Genomic DNA, 18,923 nt, shown 5'->3' with positions numbered 1-18,923 from the left:
GAGTTTGGAATTTATCCTGGAGGTATTGGGAAGACTAAAAATAACCTTCAGTTTTTTCTTTGCAAATAACCACTCGCCCAAGGCCCCAAGTGAGAGTAGCCCCCATTTATTGGATTGTGGTCTTGAGCCAACTTTCTTTGGTAGGCATTTCACAGAGACCGTACTGCCTCTGTCACGTAGAGATGCCGGCATCTTATGGATGAGGGTCACAGAGGTGAGGTGGTGTGGCTCTGGCTGCATTTCTAACAAGTAGGAGGATATTTTGGACTCTTGTTCTTTTCAGAACACCGTGGTCGTTCTCAGTTATGACTGATTCCAGTAAGCGGTGACATAAATTATGTTACCTATATTCTGTTTTGGGGATTCTGAGGAACCAGTAATAGGTTGGAAATGTATTTCTAAAGATGACATTTCTATTTAGGTTTTATATTTGTGTAATGAGATACAGATGCTTTTTGCCCCGTTTTTCAAGTCAAGGATGACATTTATAGCTTTTGGACACCTTGAAAATATGATATGTAAAACAAAATTCAGGTATTATTTTAGGAAGGAGTCTATCAAAAGCGTCGTTTTAGATTTGAAAAGTCATTTTTATTCTTGAGTGTGCTAGAATCCTCCTCGAATGAGGAACATTTAGGTTATGGTAGAGGTCGCTGTTGCTTCTTCCGTTGCTCACCCAGGAGCATAGGGTGTGTGGATGAGTAGTATTTGTCACTAGTGAGAGACATGCATTTCAAATGAACTAGTGTAGTTCCAACTCATGGTGTGATATTGGTTTCCAAACCCATTAGTGACATACAATTTTTTTTAAATTATAGATCTTAAGGGAAAATATTAACCAGTGTCACTGACATTGTTTTGTTGTTTGTTTGTGTTTTCAGTTACTATCATGAAGAATTATTTCACCCGTTGGGTTTTCCTTTACCAGATACTAAGTTTGTCCTGAGGCTTAAGTTTAACTCTTTCATATCATTTTATTTCCACATCTTGTCCAACGACATGCACCCCGGCCCTGCTCCAGACATCCTGGCCCAATGTTTTCTTTGCTCTTATCCCAGAGACTAACTGGAGCTCATCTTCCTGATATCAGCTTAGTGAGTTTCATCTTCTATTTGTAAAAAGGCATCCTGAGCAGTCGACATAGAAATCTTTCTTTTGCTGTTCTTGTCTCTTGGCTTTATGTATCCTTGAGCCATGAGGAATTGCTTGCTAGCTGACCTTGCCAAAATCTCTTCTATGGGTACTGCTGGTCAGGGCACAGGAGGGAAAAACACCACCTGAGGGAAGTGGCCAGTCCTACAGAATTGCGTGATCTAGTACTGAATGATTGCTAATGGGTTAAGGACAATCATATTGATTGTATAGAGGGAATGCTCCATCTGGCTATGGTAGTTGCTGAATTCTTAGCAAAATAAGAAAATAAAATGCATCTAGATTTAAGAGGGACAAATGACTTCAAATAAGAGTGTTATTATGTCACTATTTTTGAGGCAATTGAAGGGGCAGGGCGATGCTGTGTTGAATTTGATCGATGCGTGAAAATGAACACTGCCCTCCCAGCGCTGAGTGTGTGGAGGTAACGCCAGCCAGGTCAGTCTTCTCCAGCCGTTCACACCCTCAGGACCCAGATACTGGGATCTTTGGCTTTGCGTTGAGAGGGTTGTTCAGATGGATGGCTTGGCTGGGTAAAACTTGGCTCTTGTCTTAATTCTATTGAGGTAGTATGTATTCTATTAAAATAGACCCCAGTTAGACTTTTAAATGCGTCTGCAAGTTGTAAGGAGATGGTTAGAGACTTGCCAGTGAGGAGGAAGCATCATGCCTTGAACCAAGGACACATGCATGAGAGACTGGGGACCCACCTGACCACTCCAGGTCTGGGTGAATTAGCCCTTTATTTAATCTCTAGGGTTTAGAGTGTTAATCTATAATGTAGGAATGACAATAGCTAACTGGAATATCTCACATTATTATTGGTGAGAGAAAAACATGGCATATGTGAAACGATCTTGAAGTGAAAAATGAAAAACAAGTATGATAGTATGTGCAAAGCTACAACTACAGAAAGTATGTATCCACTAGCAAAGATGGGAAGGGAATGTGGTGTGATCTAAAAAGTGACATTCAGTTCTTCTGAAGCAGCCTACACTAAAAAGTTTGCTAGGTACCGTGTAAATGAGCAGCAGTGAGTGTCACCAGCCTCTCTTTCCCAGGGCGGATTATTAGACTCTTTTTGTTTTTGTTTTCAATTTGAAAGCAGTCACTGTTTATTAACTGACCAGATTACAGAAATAATCATGATAGATAGCTTAGTTCATTCTTCTAATAAGCCTGTTGATCTGGTCTTCCCTGTTGCCAGCATGTCCACCTTCTACAAAAAGGGTGCTTTCTAAATTGGGTCTTTCCTGTTCTAGAGATGAAGACGATAAAGAAAATTATCCCGATGCCGGGGCTCCGCTAGAGGAGCCCGTGCCATCCCGCGAGCCGCCGCAGCATGTAGAGCAGCCCGTGAGGCTGGACGTGCTGCGACCCAGCATGGGCAACTTCAAGTCCCGGAAGCCCAAGTCCATCTTCAAGGCCGAGAACGGGAGGAGCCACGGAGAAAGTCAGGTAGCGGGCCCCACCTCCTCAGACCTTGGCCAAGACGGGTGCTCCTCTGGTGAGAGCACCATTCCGGTGACGGTGATGGTCTGAGCACGTTATTTTGCAGGCAGAGATTAGCGTGACTTGTCATCGCGCACCTGTGACCTGGGACGCGTGTGTGCGCTCCTCCCCTGGGTTAATAGAGGAGTGCGCTGGGCAGGCTGCTCATTTAGCGCCCTTTCAAACTGATATTCTTAAATGCCGGACTTTGACATTGATTTAGGGGAGCTGCTGCGTCTAGGGGAGCTGCTGCGTCCTTTGTGGGGGAGGGTGGAGGAGGATTTCCAATGAGCTTCACTTATCTAGGGTGTGTAACTCTGGCCCCAAACTTGGAGCCTCTTCTCAGCAAATCAGAAGTCCCAGGTTTATACAGAGACATTCTTCTTAGGTTTCAGTTTAGTGGCTTTGGAAAAACACTCAAGCGTGTATGTGCATGATTGTACGTGTGTGTAGAATCTGGTTCTTTGAGGTAGATAAGTATTTAAAGGTATGAATGAAGCATCTTTCCAACTTGATTCAAGTAATACATTTTATACACAATCATTCATTTTACTTTTCTAGTCGTAGAGGGATGTATCAAAGAATGTGATTTTTAAAACTCTCAAATACCCCTCAAATAATTTATGGTGCTTTTAAAAGAGATGAAACGAATATAATCCATTTTAATCTTACTAGGAGGTTAATGGTCCCAGCATTAAGGTACTTGTAATGCACCTAACACAGTTTTGGGGACATAGGTGCTTCATTAATGTGACCTTTGCTTTTTTGTTAACACCTAACTGTTAACTTTAAAAATAATGTGGGAGGCTCTCGGTGTAATACGTTAATTATCTAATAACTTGAAGTCCAGTCCAACTTTGCAAATGGGCACCAGGTGATCTTCCTGCTAAAACACCTTTGGCTGGGCAGTTTATTTGACCTTGTAATTTTCTTATTTGTCTTTTATCGCATTTCTTTTTTGGCATTGTGACCTCTTATTTAGTCAGTTAATTTTGCAGTGAGATGAAATGCCGTGAGCATTTATGAAGTTCTGTTGTAATTTTCTGAAACTGAGTTGAATTGTAGAGAGAGGTTAAGTGTGAAATATCATTTGAGTTATGATTAACTTGAGACCCTGCCTATTACCGAGTGTACCCAACACTTGTTTGATTAGAGAGTCTGGTGCTGGGGAGGACACAGGTACCCAAAGGGCTGCCTGCAGAGTCTGACTGGGTCTGGGGAGACTCTGACCTTGAATCTCCTACTAAAGGCCACCTGTGACATTGTGGGCTTTGGGTGACCAGCCGTCTCTCCTAGAATGCCCTCTTTCTTGTCATCCTTTAGTCTGGCCTCAGAGAAGTTACGCAGTCGTCACTTGCAATAATGTGCTAATGGGGCATGTAATTCCCAACATGTTGCTCATGCACAGGAAGATTCCAGGAGAGTGAGATGCTTGTACAGTCTTCGCAGATAATACAGCATTGGAATCCGAGACTGCATGTAAAATTTCCAGTTCATTCCAAACGTCCCAGTGTACACAATGAGATTATTTTCCCCGTAATGACTAAGAGAACTTCGATAATATCATTTTAGGTCTTCCATATTTTGGAGCAATTTGAAACAGATTTCATTCTTCCCATTTTCTTTGGAGAGATATAATTGACAGTGGTTGAGTACTGATCAAGAACTGAGCATCTAGGGCTTCCCTGGTGGCACAGTGGTTGGGAGTCCGCCTGCCGGTGCGGGGGACACGGGGTCGTGTCCCGGTCCGGGAGGGTCCCACATGCCGCAGAGCAGCTGGGCCCGTGAGCCATGGCCGCTGGGCCTGTGCATCCGGAGCCTGTGCTCTGCAGCGGGAGAGGCCACAGCGGTGAGAGGCCCGCGTACTGCAAAAAACAAAACAAAACAAAAAAAGAACTGAGCATCTATAAATAATATTATTAATAAAATCAGCTGACACTTATTTAAGCATTTACTGTGCTCCAGGTATGTACCATGTTTATGACAATCCCATGGAATGGTTATTATTATCTTTTTGTACAAATGGGAAAACGAAGGCTCAGAGGGATTACATAACCTCTTTAGTCAGATTTGGAAGAACTTGAGTGGAATGTCTTTTACATAAAAGCACAATATTTCTAACTAGAGGTACCCAGAACTTCCAAGTATGATTCTGGTGATTTACTTACCCCTTTTTATACAAAACCTTTTATTTCACTCTGGAATTTTTTTCCTTTGGTCATATATTGTGTTGCTAAGCAGTAATTAGTTATTGAGAAAGGATTACTTTGGAGAGAATTTTATAAGTATGTTTTTCTTCTCTGCCTTAAAGCTTTGTGATGCTGGTCACATAAGCTAGACAAACATTGTTTGAGTGAATGTTAGCTCCACTAGGACTTAGGTTCCTTGAGGTCAGTGAGTCAGTCTTTCTTGTCCACCTTTGGATCTCTGGCACTCAGTCACTCGGTATTACTCAATGAATGACTCAAAACTGTTTATATATATATATATATATATATATATATATACACACACACACACACACACATTATATATACAATTACATATAGCAATTTTTTGTAAAATGGTACATATATATATTTCCATAAAATGGAAGCATTATATCTTTATTCAGTTATAAAAAGTCACATTTCAAAAGAGCATATAGAGAGATTGGTTCAAGATGGCAGAGTAGAAGGACGTGCTCTCACTCCCTCTTTCGAGAACACTGGAATCACAGCTGTTGAACAGTCATCGACAGGAAGACACTGGAACTCACCAAAAAGATACCCTACATCCAAAGACAAAGGAGAAGCTACAGTGACATGGTAGGAGGGACACAATCACAATAAAATCAAATCCCATAACTGCTGGATGGGTGACTCACAAACTGGAGAACACTTATACCACAGAAGTCCACCCACTGGAGTGAAGGTTCTGAGCCCCACGTCAGGCTTGGAAACCTGGGGGTCCAGCAACGGGAGGAGGAATTCCTAGAGAATCAGACTTTGAAAGCTAGCGTGATTTGATTGCAGGACATTGACAGGACTGGGGGAAACAGACTCCACTCTTGGAGGGCACACACAAAGTAGTGTGCGCATTGGGACTCAGGGGAAGGAGCAGTGACCCCATAGGAGACAGAACCAGACCTACCTGCTAGTTTTGGAGGGTCTCCTGCCAGGGGGGAGGGGGGCGTGGCTGTGCCTCACTGTGAGGACAGGGACATTGCCGGCAGAAGTTCTGGGAAGTACTCCTTGGCATGAGCCCTCCCATAGTCCGTCATTAGCCCCACCAAAGAGCCAGGGTATGCTCCAGTGTTGGGTCGCCTCAGACCAAATATCCAACAGGGAGGGAACCCAGCCCCACCCATCAGCAGACAAGCATATTGAAGCTTTACTGAGCTCTGCCCACCAGAGCAACAGCCGGCTCTTCCCACCACCAGTCCCTCCCATCAGGAAACTTGCACAAGCCTCTTAGATAGCCTCATCTACCAGAGGGTAGACAGCAGAAGCAAGAAGAACTATAATCCTGCAGCCTGTGGAACAAAATCCACATTCACAGATAGATAGACAAGATGAAAAGACAGAGAGCTATGAACCAGATGAAGGAACAAGATAAAACCCCAGAAAAACAACTAAATGAAATGGAGATGGGCAATCTTCCAGAAGAAGAATTCAGAATAATGATAGTGAAGATGATCCAGGACCTTGGAAACATAATGGAGGCAAAGATCGAGAAGATACAAGAATAAAACAAAGATCTAGAAGAATTAAAGAACAAACAGAGATGAACAACACAATAACTGAAGTGAAAACTACACTAGAAGGAATCAGTAGCAGAATAACTGAGGCAGAAGAACGGATAAGTGACCTGGAAGACACAGTGGTGGAATTCACTGCTGTGGAACAGAATAAAGAAAAAAGAATGAAAAGAAATGAAGACAGCCTAAGAGACCTCTGGGACAACATTAAACGCAACAACATTTGCGTTATAGGGGTCCCAGAAGAAGACAGAGAGAAAGGACCCAAGAAAATATTTGAAGACATTATAGTTGAAAACTTCCATAACATGGGAAAGGAAATAGCCACCCAAGTCCAGGAAGCGCAGAGAGTCCCATACAGGATAAACCCAAGGAGAAACACGCCGAGACACATAGTAATCAAATTTGCAAAAATTAAAGACAAAGAAAAATTACTGAAAGCAGCAAGGGAAAAATGGCAAATAACATACAAGGGAACTCCTATAAGGTTAACAGCTGATTTCTCAGCGGAAACTCTACAAGTCAGAAGGGTTTGGCAATGATATACTTAAAGTGATGAAACGGAAGAACCTACAACCAAGATTACTCTACCTGGCAAGTATCTCATTCAGATTCGATGGAGAAATCAAAAGCTTTACAGACAAACAACAGGTAAGAGCATTCAGCACCAGCAAACCAGCTCTACAACAAATGCTAAAGGAACTTCTCTAAGTGGGAAACACAGGAGAAGAGAAGGACCTACAAAAACAAACCCAAAACAATTAAGAAAATGGTCATAGAAACATACATATCGATAATTAGCTTGAATGTGAATGGATTAAATGCTCCAACCAAAAGACAAAGGCTTACTGAATGGATACAAAACAAGACCCATATATATGCTGTCTACAAGAGACCCACTTCAGACCTAGGGACACATACAGACTGAAAGTGCGGAGATGGGAAAAGATATTCCATGCAAATGGAAATCAAAACAAAGCTGGTGTCGCAATACTCAGATAAAATAAACTTTAAAATAAAGAATGTTGGGCTTCCCTGGTGGCGCAGTGGTTGACAGTCCGCCTGCTGATGCAGGGGACACAGGTTCATGCCCCAGTCCGGGAAGATTCCACATGCCGCAGAGCAGCTGGGCCCGTGAGCCATGGCCGCTCAGCCTGCGCGTCCAGAGCCTGTGCTTCGCAATGGGAGAGGCCACAACAGTGAGAGCCCCGTGTACCGCAAAAAAAAAAAAAAAATGTTACAAGAGAAAAGGAAGGACACTACATAATGATCAAGGGATCAATCCAAGAAGAAGATATAACAACTATAAATATATATGCACCCAACATAGGAGCACCTCAATACGTAAGGCAACTGCTAACAGCTCTAAAAGAGGAAATCGACAGTAACACAATAATAGTGGGAAATTTAACACCTCACTTACACCAATGGACAGTTCATCCAAATAGAAAATTAATAAGGAAACACAAGCTTTAAATGACACAAGACCAGATAGATTTAATTGATATTTATAGGAAATTCCATCCAAAAACATCAGATAACACTTTCTTCTCAAGTGTGCATGGAACATTCTCCAGGATAAATCACATCTTGGGTCACAAATCAAGCCTCAGTAACTTTAAGAAAATTGAAATCATATCAAGCGTCTTTTCTGACCACAATGCTATGAGATTAGAAATCAATTACAGGGAAAAATGTAAAAAACACAAACACATGGAGGCTAAACAATACGTTACTAAATAACCATATTACCAAATTGAAGAGTAAAAACCATATGATCATCTCAGTAGATGCAGAAAAAGCTTTTGACAAAATTCCACACCCATTTATGATAAAAACTCTCCAGAAAGTGCATAGAGGGTTCCCTACCTCAACATCATAAAGGCCATATACAACAAACCCACAGCAAATACCATTCTCCATGGTGAAAAACTGAAAGCATTTCCTCTAAGATCAGGAACAAGACAAGGATGTCCATTCTCACCACTATTATTCAACATAATTTTGGAAGTCCTAGCCATGGCAATCAGAGAAGAAAAAGAAATAAAAGGAATCCAAATTGAAAAGAAGAAGTAAAACTGTCACTGTTTGCAGATGACATGATACTATACATAGAGAATCCTAAAGATGCCACCAGAAAACTGCTAGAGCTAATAAATTAATTTGGTAAAGTTGCAGGATACAAAATTAATGCACAGAAATCTCTTGCATTCCTATACACTAATGATGGAAAATCTGAAAGAGAAATTAAGGAAACACTCTCATTTACCATTGCAGCAAAAAGAATAAAATACCTAGGAATAAACCTACCTAGGGAGACAAAAGACCTGTATGCAGAAAACCATAAGACACTGATGAAAGAAATTAAAGTTGATACCAGCAGGTGGAGAGATATACCATGTTCTTGGATTGGAAAAATCAATATTGTGAAAATGACTATACTACCCAAAGCAATCTACAGATTAATTCCTATCCCTATCAAGTTACCAATGGCATTTTTTACAGGACTAGGACAAAAAATCTTAAAATTTGTATGGAGACAAAAAAGACCACAAATAGCCAATGCAGTCTTGAGGGAAAAAAACGGAGCCTAGGAATCAGACTCCCTGACTTCAGAGTATACTACAAAGCTACAGTAATCAAGACAATATGGTATTGGCACAAAACCAGAAATATAGATCAATGGATCAAGGTAGAAAGCCCAGAGATAAACCCATGCTCTGACGGTCAACTAATCTATGACAAAGGAGGCAAGGATATACAGTGGAGAAAAGACAGTTTCGTCAATAAGTGGTGCTGGCAAAACTGGACAGCTACATGGAAAAGAAAGAAATTAGAACACTCTTTAACACCATACACAAAAATAAACTCAAAATGGATTCGAAACCTAAATGTAAGACCATATAAAATTCTTAGAGGAAAACATAGGAAGAACACTCGTTGGCGTAAATCACAGCAAGATCTTTTTTGATCCACCTCCTAGAGTAATGGAAGTAAAACAAAAAATAAACAAATAGGACCTAATGAAACTTCAAGGCTTTTGCACAGCAAAGGAAACCATAAACAAGACGAAAAGACAACCCTCAGAATGGAGAAAATATTTGCAAACAAATCGTCGGTCAAAGGATTAATCTCCAAAATACATAAACAGCTCATGCAACTCAATATTAGAAAAACAAACAACCCAATCAAGAAATGGCCAGAAGACCTAAATAGACATTTCTCCAAAGAAGACATACAGTAGGCCAAGAAGCACATGAAAAGCTGCTCAGCATCACTAATTATTAGAGAAATGCAAATCAAAATATTGTAATTTTGTGAGGTATCACCTCACACCAGTTAGAATTGGCATCATCAGAAAATCTAGAAACAACAAATGCTGGAGAGGATGTGGAGTAAAGGGAACCCTCTTGCACTGTTGGTGGGAATGTAAGTTGATACAGCCACTATGGAGAACAGTACGGAGGTTCCTTAAAAAACTAAAAATAGAATTAGCATATGACCCAGCAATCCCACTACTGGGCATATACCCAGAGAAAACCATAGTTCAAAAAGACACATGCACCCTAATGTTCATTGCAGCACTATTTACAATAGCTGGGTCATGGAAGCAACCTAAATGCCTATCGACAGACAAATGGATAAAGAAGATGTGGTACGTATATACAATAGAATATTACTCAGCCATAAAAAGGAACAGAATTGGGTGATTTGTAGAGACGTGGATGCATCTAGAGACAGTCATACAGATTGAAGTAAGTCAGAAAGGGAGAAACAAATATCGTATATTAACGCATATATCTGGATCCTAGAAAATGGTACAGATGAACCGGTTTTCAGGGCAGAAATTGAGACACAGATGTAGAGAACAAACGTATGGACCCCAAGGGGGGAAAGCGGCGGGGGGTGGGGGTGGGGGTATGATGAATTGGGCTATTGGCATTGACATGTGTACACTGATGTGTATAAAATTGATGACTAATAAGGACCTGTTGTATAAAGAAGTAAATAAAATATATAAAAAAGAAAAAAGAGCATATAATCATGACTCTTACACAGATATGAAGTAGAGACATATGAAGAATTTAATTTAAATCATGAGTTAATGAGGGAACAAGTAAGATATTACAACCGGTTCAAAAAAGAATGCAAAGTATCGCACATTTATAGTCTGACAAGGAATGGTGAGATAAATTTTTAGATGCACACAAAATTGGCAAAACTTGGTATATCTGTAGGGTTATAACTACTTTCCTGGGGACACAGTTTGCATTTCTGTGGAGGGAAATTATTTGCACTGTCATTGGTTTCTACAAGCTAACTGCTATCTGCATAACCTTGTAAATTAGCCTAATCAAAGACAAACAAAAGCTGAGATTATCAAGATGGATGAGCTAGCCAGAACATCCACTAAATTTCAAAGTCTTTTATAATTTTTTCTTATATTCTCTTCCTCCCTCCTTCTTCCTTGTTGTCATAATATCTCAAAGGGATATTAACCTTGATCACAAAGTAAGACTAGTCTCATTAGGTTTGGCCTTATTATTTACCTAAGTGTAGCAAGAGTGTTCATTTATCATATAGGTATTCTTACATATGCTTTGCAAAATCTAGAGCCATATGGTTTTGAATAATTACAAAGTTAACATCTCTCTGGAGGTTTTCATAAGGAATCTCAGCTTGGACCTTAAATGCCTCTATTATTTGCACTCCTAAGGCAAATCAAGTTCAAGAAATTCTCTCCACCTTATTTCACCTGCAGTACTTATGCATTTGGGTAAATTCCTCTTTTCTTGAAGTCCCCAAAATAACTTCATGTTCCTGGACTGCCAGGGAGTGATGGTCCTTACCGCCTGTAAGGTTGGATCCTGTGAACTAGATAGTAGGGCGGTTAGCCTGAGAGTCCTTCGTAGGCATTGGTGCCATAATAAAGCGACATTAGTTCCTCACAGTCGGCCTGTTCTACCTGATCCAAGGAGCATCATTCTCAATATGACATTCTAGGCAAGATGTTAGTTACATAACAGATTTCTCCAATTATATCCTGGTAAAAAGGAAGACATTATTATTGAATATTTTAAATAACGCGATCACCATTGAAAGTAAGGACATTTGGTATGAGTTTCTGAACTCTGGGGGTCAGTGAGACTCAGATATCATTTTAAAATATTTCATTTCAGTTTATATAAACAATGGTTTTTAAATGTAGGTTCTGTTGTCATTCAGGTATGATGAGACCAACAGAACAGAAGATGACTACCATTTGGAAAGGTTTCTACTTGCAGTTCTTAAGAGGGATGGGGCATGCCATGTCATGCAGGGCCACATGGGGAAGCACCAGGGTTGATCCAGGAGGAAGATGGGGCAAGGAGATAGCACGGGTGGAGACTTTATTGTGTTTTTTATTGGAAAGGTGAGGCAAGGCAGAGTAAGCAGGTTTAAAATTGGCTGGTCTGAATGATTTCAGTGGACTCTGAGGTATGGGGTTCTCACTCGTGGTCTGGTACCTGGCCCTGGGTCATAAGGTAGAGGAGAATTACCTCTTGGAGCATATGAACCAGGTAGAGGAGGTGGTTGAGAGTATGGATTCTGGACTGGTTAGTTTGCACATGAAAGGCACACTCTGGGGCAAGTCATTTGTCGTGTTTGCTATCCCTAAGAATTGGTTAGTCCTGGGAGAGACAGTCTCTCCGCAGTCACTGAGGCTTGAAATGCCAGAGCATCAAGAATAAGGAAGATCATCAAAAACCGTTAATACAAGAATCTACTAAATTGTATGGGTAGCAAATCATTGAAGTAGAGAGAAAGGACTTTCTTATAGATCCATAAGAGAGAACATTAAAACAACTATATTCCAGTCAGATAACCACTGTAAAATTTCCCTTATCAGTCCATTCACTATGGACTGTGTAATTAATTCTTGTTCCACTTGATCTTGGGTTAGCAGTAGCATGAAGTTGTCTGCTTCTTGACTGAAATTCTGCACGTCCTGACTCAGCCCATTGGTGTCATCAGATGCCTATACCCAAGAGTCTGTTCCTTGACCTGTCAATTATTTAAAATATCTGGGCCTTTACCATGGGACTCCTGAGAGTATTCTTTGTTGAAGATACAAACTCTGGCATGAAGCTGATAGTAGAACCTTCAGGCAAGTATCTGAGGAAAACAAACATCTGTAGATGCAGAAACTGAAAGTGATTTTGGTTAATTTACTACTAGTAATTTTCAAATGTGAAAAGTCTAATGACATTTCATAATAAAAATGATACATTAATGTGACATGCAAAACACGATAATAAAACCATTCCCTCCAAGTTAGAATGTTTCAAAGGATAATAAATAAGCCTGTTTTTAAAGAACTCAGGGAATTTAGTTCTGGTTTTACAAAAATGGAGGAATATAATTCTTACAGATGAGAAAAACCTTGAAATATAGAATAATAATCCTAAAAGAAGATGCCAAGAATATCAAGTAAAAAATTCATTAAGTCTGGTGTGGGTCTTAGACATCTGCATTGTTATTAAACTGCACAGACAAGTCTGCAGTGCATCCCTAATTGAAAACCACTGGCTGGATGGTGCTAGATTTAAATGAAAGAAGTAAGGCCGTGGACAAGTCAATGTTTTAAATAATAACCACAGTTATCACTGATAATACTAGAGTGTTGCTGTCTAATATCATCACACAAAGCTCCACAGGACCAGAACAGATATACAAGAGTTTGATAGAACTATGTATTTCATAAGAGTTTTGATCAAAGGGTAAGTGACCCATTAACTACATTTACCATCCACTGTGGTAGAGAGTAGTTCTATTCATAAAGCTGGATTTATTTGGGGAACTTGAGCTTATGCTACAAATCCTGCCTGAGACTTCTTGCCATCATCAAAACACAGTTCTAACTGGTCTGTTATGAGAGCATTATTCCCCAAAAGTACCTGTGAAGAACCGATGGTCACAACTTTTATAACTTAGAAGCAACGCTCTTTGAAGCTGAAGGTTTAGCTAGTGCCATTTCTGGGTTCTGTTGTCACAAAGTTTGTGTTCAGGACCCCAGAGTGGATCTTCAGTGAGATCCTAACCATTTTGGGAATGACAGTATGGGCAAGGGAGAAGCGGCCAGATAGGAACCATTGAAAGTTTTGATCAGTCTTACCTTCCTGATCAACCCCAAAGTCAGAATCAGAAATTCTACTTACAGAGGGTCAGATTAAATCTAATTTAGAACAACTTTCCTTTAATCCATAGAGTAGCAGAATCTGAGGTTTTGTGTGTATGTCTGAATGTGATTCCAGTTTTGTACCTACTGTGAATGATGTAAAAGAGGGGGGGCTTTAGGTGTATTTGCTGATCCAATTAAAGTTCAGGAACCAGGAAGGCAAGGCAAGAGTCTCCTCAAAGAAGTTAAGATATTTAATATCTCAACATAATAAAAGCCGTTTATGGCAAACCAACACCAACATAGTACTAAACGGTGAATATCTGAAAGCCTTCCCACTGAATTCTGGAATAAGACAAGGATGCCCACTCTAACCACTTCTATTCAACCTAGTTTTAGAAGTTCTAGCCACAGCAATCAGACAAGAAAAATAAAATTATCCAGATTGGAAAGGAAGAGGTAAAATTATCTTTATATACAGTTGACATGGTACTCTGTATAGAAAACCCTAAAAATGCCACACAAAAACTATTAGCACTGGTAAATGAACTCAGCAAGGCAGCAGGATACAAGATTAATATACACAAATCTGTTGCATTTCTTTACACTAGCAGTGAAATATCAGAAAGAGAAAGTAAAAACAAAATCCCATTTAAAATCACATTAAAAAATTATCTAGGAATAAACCTAACCAAGGAGGTAAAAGACTTATATGCTGAGAACTATAAAACATTCATAAAGAAAATCAAAGGTGATTCAAGGAAGTGGGAAGATGGAACAATATCCCATGCTCTTGGATTAGAAGAATTAATATTGTTAAAATGGTCATGTTACCCATAGCAATCTACAAGTTTAATGTGATCCCTATCAAATCACCTATGACATTTTTCACAGAATGAGAACAAATAATCCTAAAATTTATATGGAACCATTAAAGACCCAGAATTGCCAAATCAATCCTGAGGAAAAAGAACAAAGCTGGAGGCATAACCCTCCCAGACTTCAGACAGTACCACAAAGGTACAGCAATCAAAATGGGGCAGTATTGGCACAAAAACAGACATATGGATCAATGGAACAGAATAGAGAGCCCATAAATAAACACACACACCTGTGGTCAATTAATCTTCAACAAGGGAGGCAAGAATATACGATGGAGGAAAGGCAGTCTTTTCAGCAAATGGTGTTGGGAAAGCTGGACAGCCCCATGTAAATTAATGAAATTAGAATACTCCCTCACACTATAGATTAATACAAAAATAAACTCAAACTGGATTAAAGACTTAAATATAAGGCATGACACCATAAAACTCCTAGAAGACCATGTAGGCAAAACATTCTCTGACATAAATCTTAGCAATATTTTCTTAGATCAGTCTCCCAAGACAGTAGAAATAAAAGCGAAAATAAACAAATGGGACCTATTCAAACTTAAAAGCTTTTGCACAACAAAGGAAACCATAAACAAAATGAAAAGACAACCTGTGGACTGGGAGAATATATTTGCAAATGATGCGACCGATGAGGGATTAATTTCCAAAATATATAAACAGCTCATGAAACTCAATATCAAAAAAACAAACAACCCAATCAAAAAATGGGCAGAAGACCTAAATTGACATTTCTGCTAAGAGGCCATACAGTTGACCAACAGGCACACGAAAATATGCTCAACGTCGCTAATTATTAGAGAAATGCAAATCAAAACTACTATGAGGGCGCTTCCCTGGTGGCACAGTGGTTGAGAGTCTGCCTGCCGATGCAGGGGACGCGGGTTCGTGCCCCAGTCCAGGAAGATCCCACATGCCGTGGAGCGGCTGGGCCCGTGAGCCATGGCCGCTCAGCCTGCGCGTCCGGAACCTGTGCTCCGCAACGGGAGAGGCCACAACAGTGAGAGGCCTGCATACGGCAAAAAAAAACAAAAAAAAGTACTATGAGGTATCACCTCACACCGGTCAGAATGGCCATCCTCAAAAAGTCTACAAATAAATAAATGCTGGAGGGTGTTTGGAGAAAAGGGAATCCTCCTACACTGTTGGTGGGAATGTATATTGGTGCAGCCACTATGGAAAACAGTATGGAGGTTCCTTAAAAAACTGAAAATACAGTTACCATATGATCCAGCTATCCTATTCCTGGGCATATATGCAAAAAAGAGAAAAACTCTAATTAAAAAAGATACATGCACCCCAATGTTCATAGCAGCACTATTCACAATAGCCAAGACATGGAAGCAACCTAAGTGTCCATCAACACATGAATGGATAAAGAAGATGTAGTGTGTGTATGTGTGTGTGTGTGTGTGTGTGTATACATGCATATATATATATACACACACATATATGTAATGAAATATTACTCAGCCATAAAAAAGAATGAAATAATGCCATTTGCAGCAACATGGATGGACCTAGAGATTATCATACTAAGTGAAGTAAATCACAGAGACGAATATATGATGCGTGGAATCTAAAATGTAATACAAATGAACTTATTTCCAAAGAGACTCACAGACAGAAAACAGACTTATGGGACTTCACTGATAGTGCAGTGGCTAAGAATCCGCCTGCCAATGCAGGGGACACGGGTTGGAGCCCTGGTCTGGGGAGATCCCACATGCCGTGGAGCAACTAAGCCCCTGCGCCACAGCTACTGAGCCTGCACTCTAGAGACTGCAAGCCACAACTACTGAGCCCTCACACCACAACTACTGAAGCCCACACACCTAGAGCCCATGCTCTGCAACAAGAGAAGCCACCTCAATGAGAAGCCCACGCACCACGATGAAGAGTCGCCCCTGCTCACCACAGCTAGAGAAAGCCCGTGCGCAGCAGTGAAGACCCAATGCAGCCAGAATTAAATAAATAAATAAATTTATTTTAAAAAACCCAAAAAACTTATGGTTACCAAAGGGGAAGGGGGGAAGGATAAATTAGGAATATGGGATTAACAGATACATACTACCATATATAAAATGGGTAAACAATAAGGATTTACTGTATAGCACAGGGAAGTATATTCAAGATCTTGTAATAACTGATAATGGACAAGAATTGAAAAAAAGAATATATTGACGTATATATATATTTGAATCACTGTGCTGTACATCTGAAACTGACACAGTATTGTGAATCAAGTATACTTCAAGAAAAGGAATAGTTGAGATGTTTAGAATAAGGAGAATGTTCATTTGACCAGGATCAGCTGCAGGTTTCCTTTCTGCTTTTGCATTCCTGTCTTCCTGAGAGGGCTTTGTGAAAGAATGGCTTGGATAAGGACCATTTAATGACCTGTCTCCTGAAAGATCAAGTTTTATTGATGCTGATATTAGAGTTTACTGATACGATGAACTTGAAGTTAAAACAAGACTTGTGAATTTGTGCTGACCAGGAACGGTTCATCAAAGTAGAATCCTGTGAACAGTTTGCTATCCTGTGGAATGTCATATTAAATAGCAAACACTTTTTCTAGGAAGGAGAACTAATTGAAGGCAGTAGAGTATGTATGTTGTAATATTTTGTGAAAAATTACACAAAATGTGGCGAGTGGGTGAAATGGGTGAAGGTGGTCAAAAGATATAAACTTCCAGATATAAGATAAATAAGTCCTGGGAATGTAATGTACAGCATGGTGACTGTAGTGAATAATACTGTGTTGTATATTTGCAAGTTGCTAAGAGATTAGCTCTTAAAAGTTCTCATCACAAGAGAAAAAATATTTGTGACTGTGTGGTGATGAATGTTAACTTGACTTATTTTGATCATTTCACACTATATACATATATCAATTCATTATGTTATAATGTTATGTCAATTATATCTCTATAAAAAATATGTGTGCCCTATCTCATGATGAACAATGAGCTCTGGAGGTTTCATCTCTCCCCTTTAGAATATTTAGGTAATTTTTCATCTTGGAAAACTTTGGAATTGATTGACAGTGAGACCCTCACCCCTGCCCCAAAAAGCCCCAACACGTATACTTTTTATTTATTGTGTGTCACCACCAGTCTTGATCAGTCTTTCCTGTGTTGGGTGCAGTTTCTACCATTTTCTAGAACTGTTTGTCTCACATTAATCTTTTGTATTCACAGTTTCCCGATTACCTAGTAAAAAAAATATAGAAACCTATTTAATTTAAAAAATCCCTATTTATTGACATTCCTCTGCTGATTACATTAACATATGCTAAACAGGAGTTTGGGGTTAACATATACACGCTACTATATACAAAATAGAAAATCAACAAGGACCTACTGTAGAGCATAGGGAACTCTACTCAATATTCTATAATAACATAAATAGGAAAAGAATCTGAAAAAGAATAGATATATGTATATATATAACTGATTCATTTTGCTGTACACCTGAAACTAACAAACAATTTTAAATCAACTATACTCCAAAATAAAGTAAAAATTAAAAAAAATAGGGAGTTCCCTGACCTTCCAGTGGTTAGGACTCAGCGCTTTCATACCGAGCCCTGGCTTCAATCCCTGGTTGGGGAACTAAGATCCCGCAAGGCGCGTGGCATGGCCAAAAAAAAAAAAAAAGGCAAACAAAAATAAATAAGTACAATTTATCAGTATTCCAAAAAAAGTAAAATAAAATGAACATATACTGGCTTTTAAAAAGGCAATAGATTTTATATGTTGTAATACTTTGTGAAAAATTAAAATCACTTCTGTATTGCTATAGTATTAATCCCTAATAACCTGGTTTGGGGATGATTAGATTTGACTAACAGAGCCAACTTCTTGTATTGGACCTAGTAAGTGTCCAGAGGGCATTTAGAGTTAGCCCTGGTAGATCGAGTCTAACCATCTTCACTGCCTTCCAGCTGGCATCAGGCTATGCACCAGCCTTCTGTCCTCCCCCTCTGGTGACTATTTTAGCAGAAGACAAAAAGTAGAAGGCTATATAGAGAGTTTTCTGTGTGAGCTGTGTATACTGTGATCGTGCTGCTAATCCACTTCCTTGGGGAGACCAGCTGTTCTGTCTGGTGTACATCAGCATTAGGTTTCTTCCACTTGGCTCTAGTAGATGTGTTAAGAAGCTGGAAAGGGATCTAGGTCTGATTGTGAAAACTGCATTTTTATCTTTTTGCAGAAATGAAAACCCCCTAAACACTTTTCAGGCAAAATAACCTAACTTTGAAGTACTTACTACATTTCTGTTTTTGGAGAGTATAGCCCTTATTTTTACTGTGTTCGACTCTTAATTAAAAGAAAGACAATAGTTAATTCTGTGTCATTTTTTTTTACCCAAAAAGGAACTAGGGTTCTGTTTCCAGTTGTAAATCTACTTTATGTACATTGTTCTTAATATATTACTGAACCACTGAGCTAGTGCAAATGGTAAAAGCAAGAAAACCGGTACAGCT

General features: G+C 39.6%; 1 protein-coding gene across 6 annotated transcripts in view; it reads left to right on the top strand.

Annotated features, from left to right (window-relative positions):
• FAM13C (family with sequence similarity 13 member C) overlaps positions 1–18,923 on the top strand; it is a 142,560-nt gene that overhangs the window by 8,540 nt on the left and 115,097 nt on the right. For all 6 annotated transcript variants that reach the window (XM_032609109.1, XM_032609110.1, XM_032609111.1 and 3 more), the window contains one exon: positions 2,415–2,610. In XM_032609109.1, the coding sequence (XP_032465000.1) occupies positions 2,536–2,610 (75 nt within the window). In that variant the 5' untranslated portion in view covers positions 2,415–2,535. The remainder of the gene's footprint in view (positions 1–2,414; positions 2,611–18,923) is intronic.

Source organism: Phocoena sinus, chromosome 16 (assembly GCF_008692025.1).
Source record: "Phocoena sinus isolate mPhoSin1 chromosome 16, mPhoSin1.pri, whole genome shotgun sequence".
Classification (NCBI taxonomy): domain Eukaryota; kingdom Metazoa; phylum Chordata; class Mammalia; order Artiodactyla; family Phocoenidae; genus Phocoena; species Phocoena sinus.
This window is presented reverse-complemented; position numbering and strand designations above follow the sequence as displayed.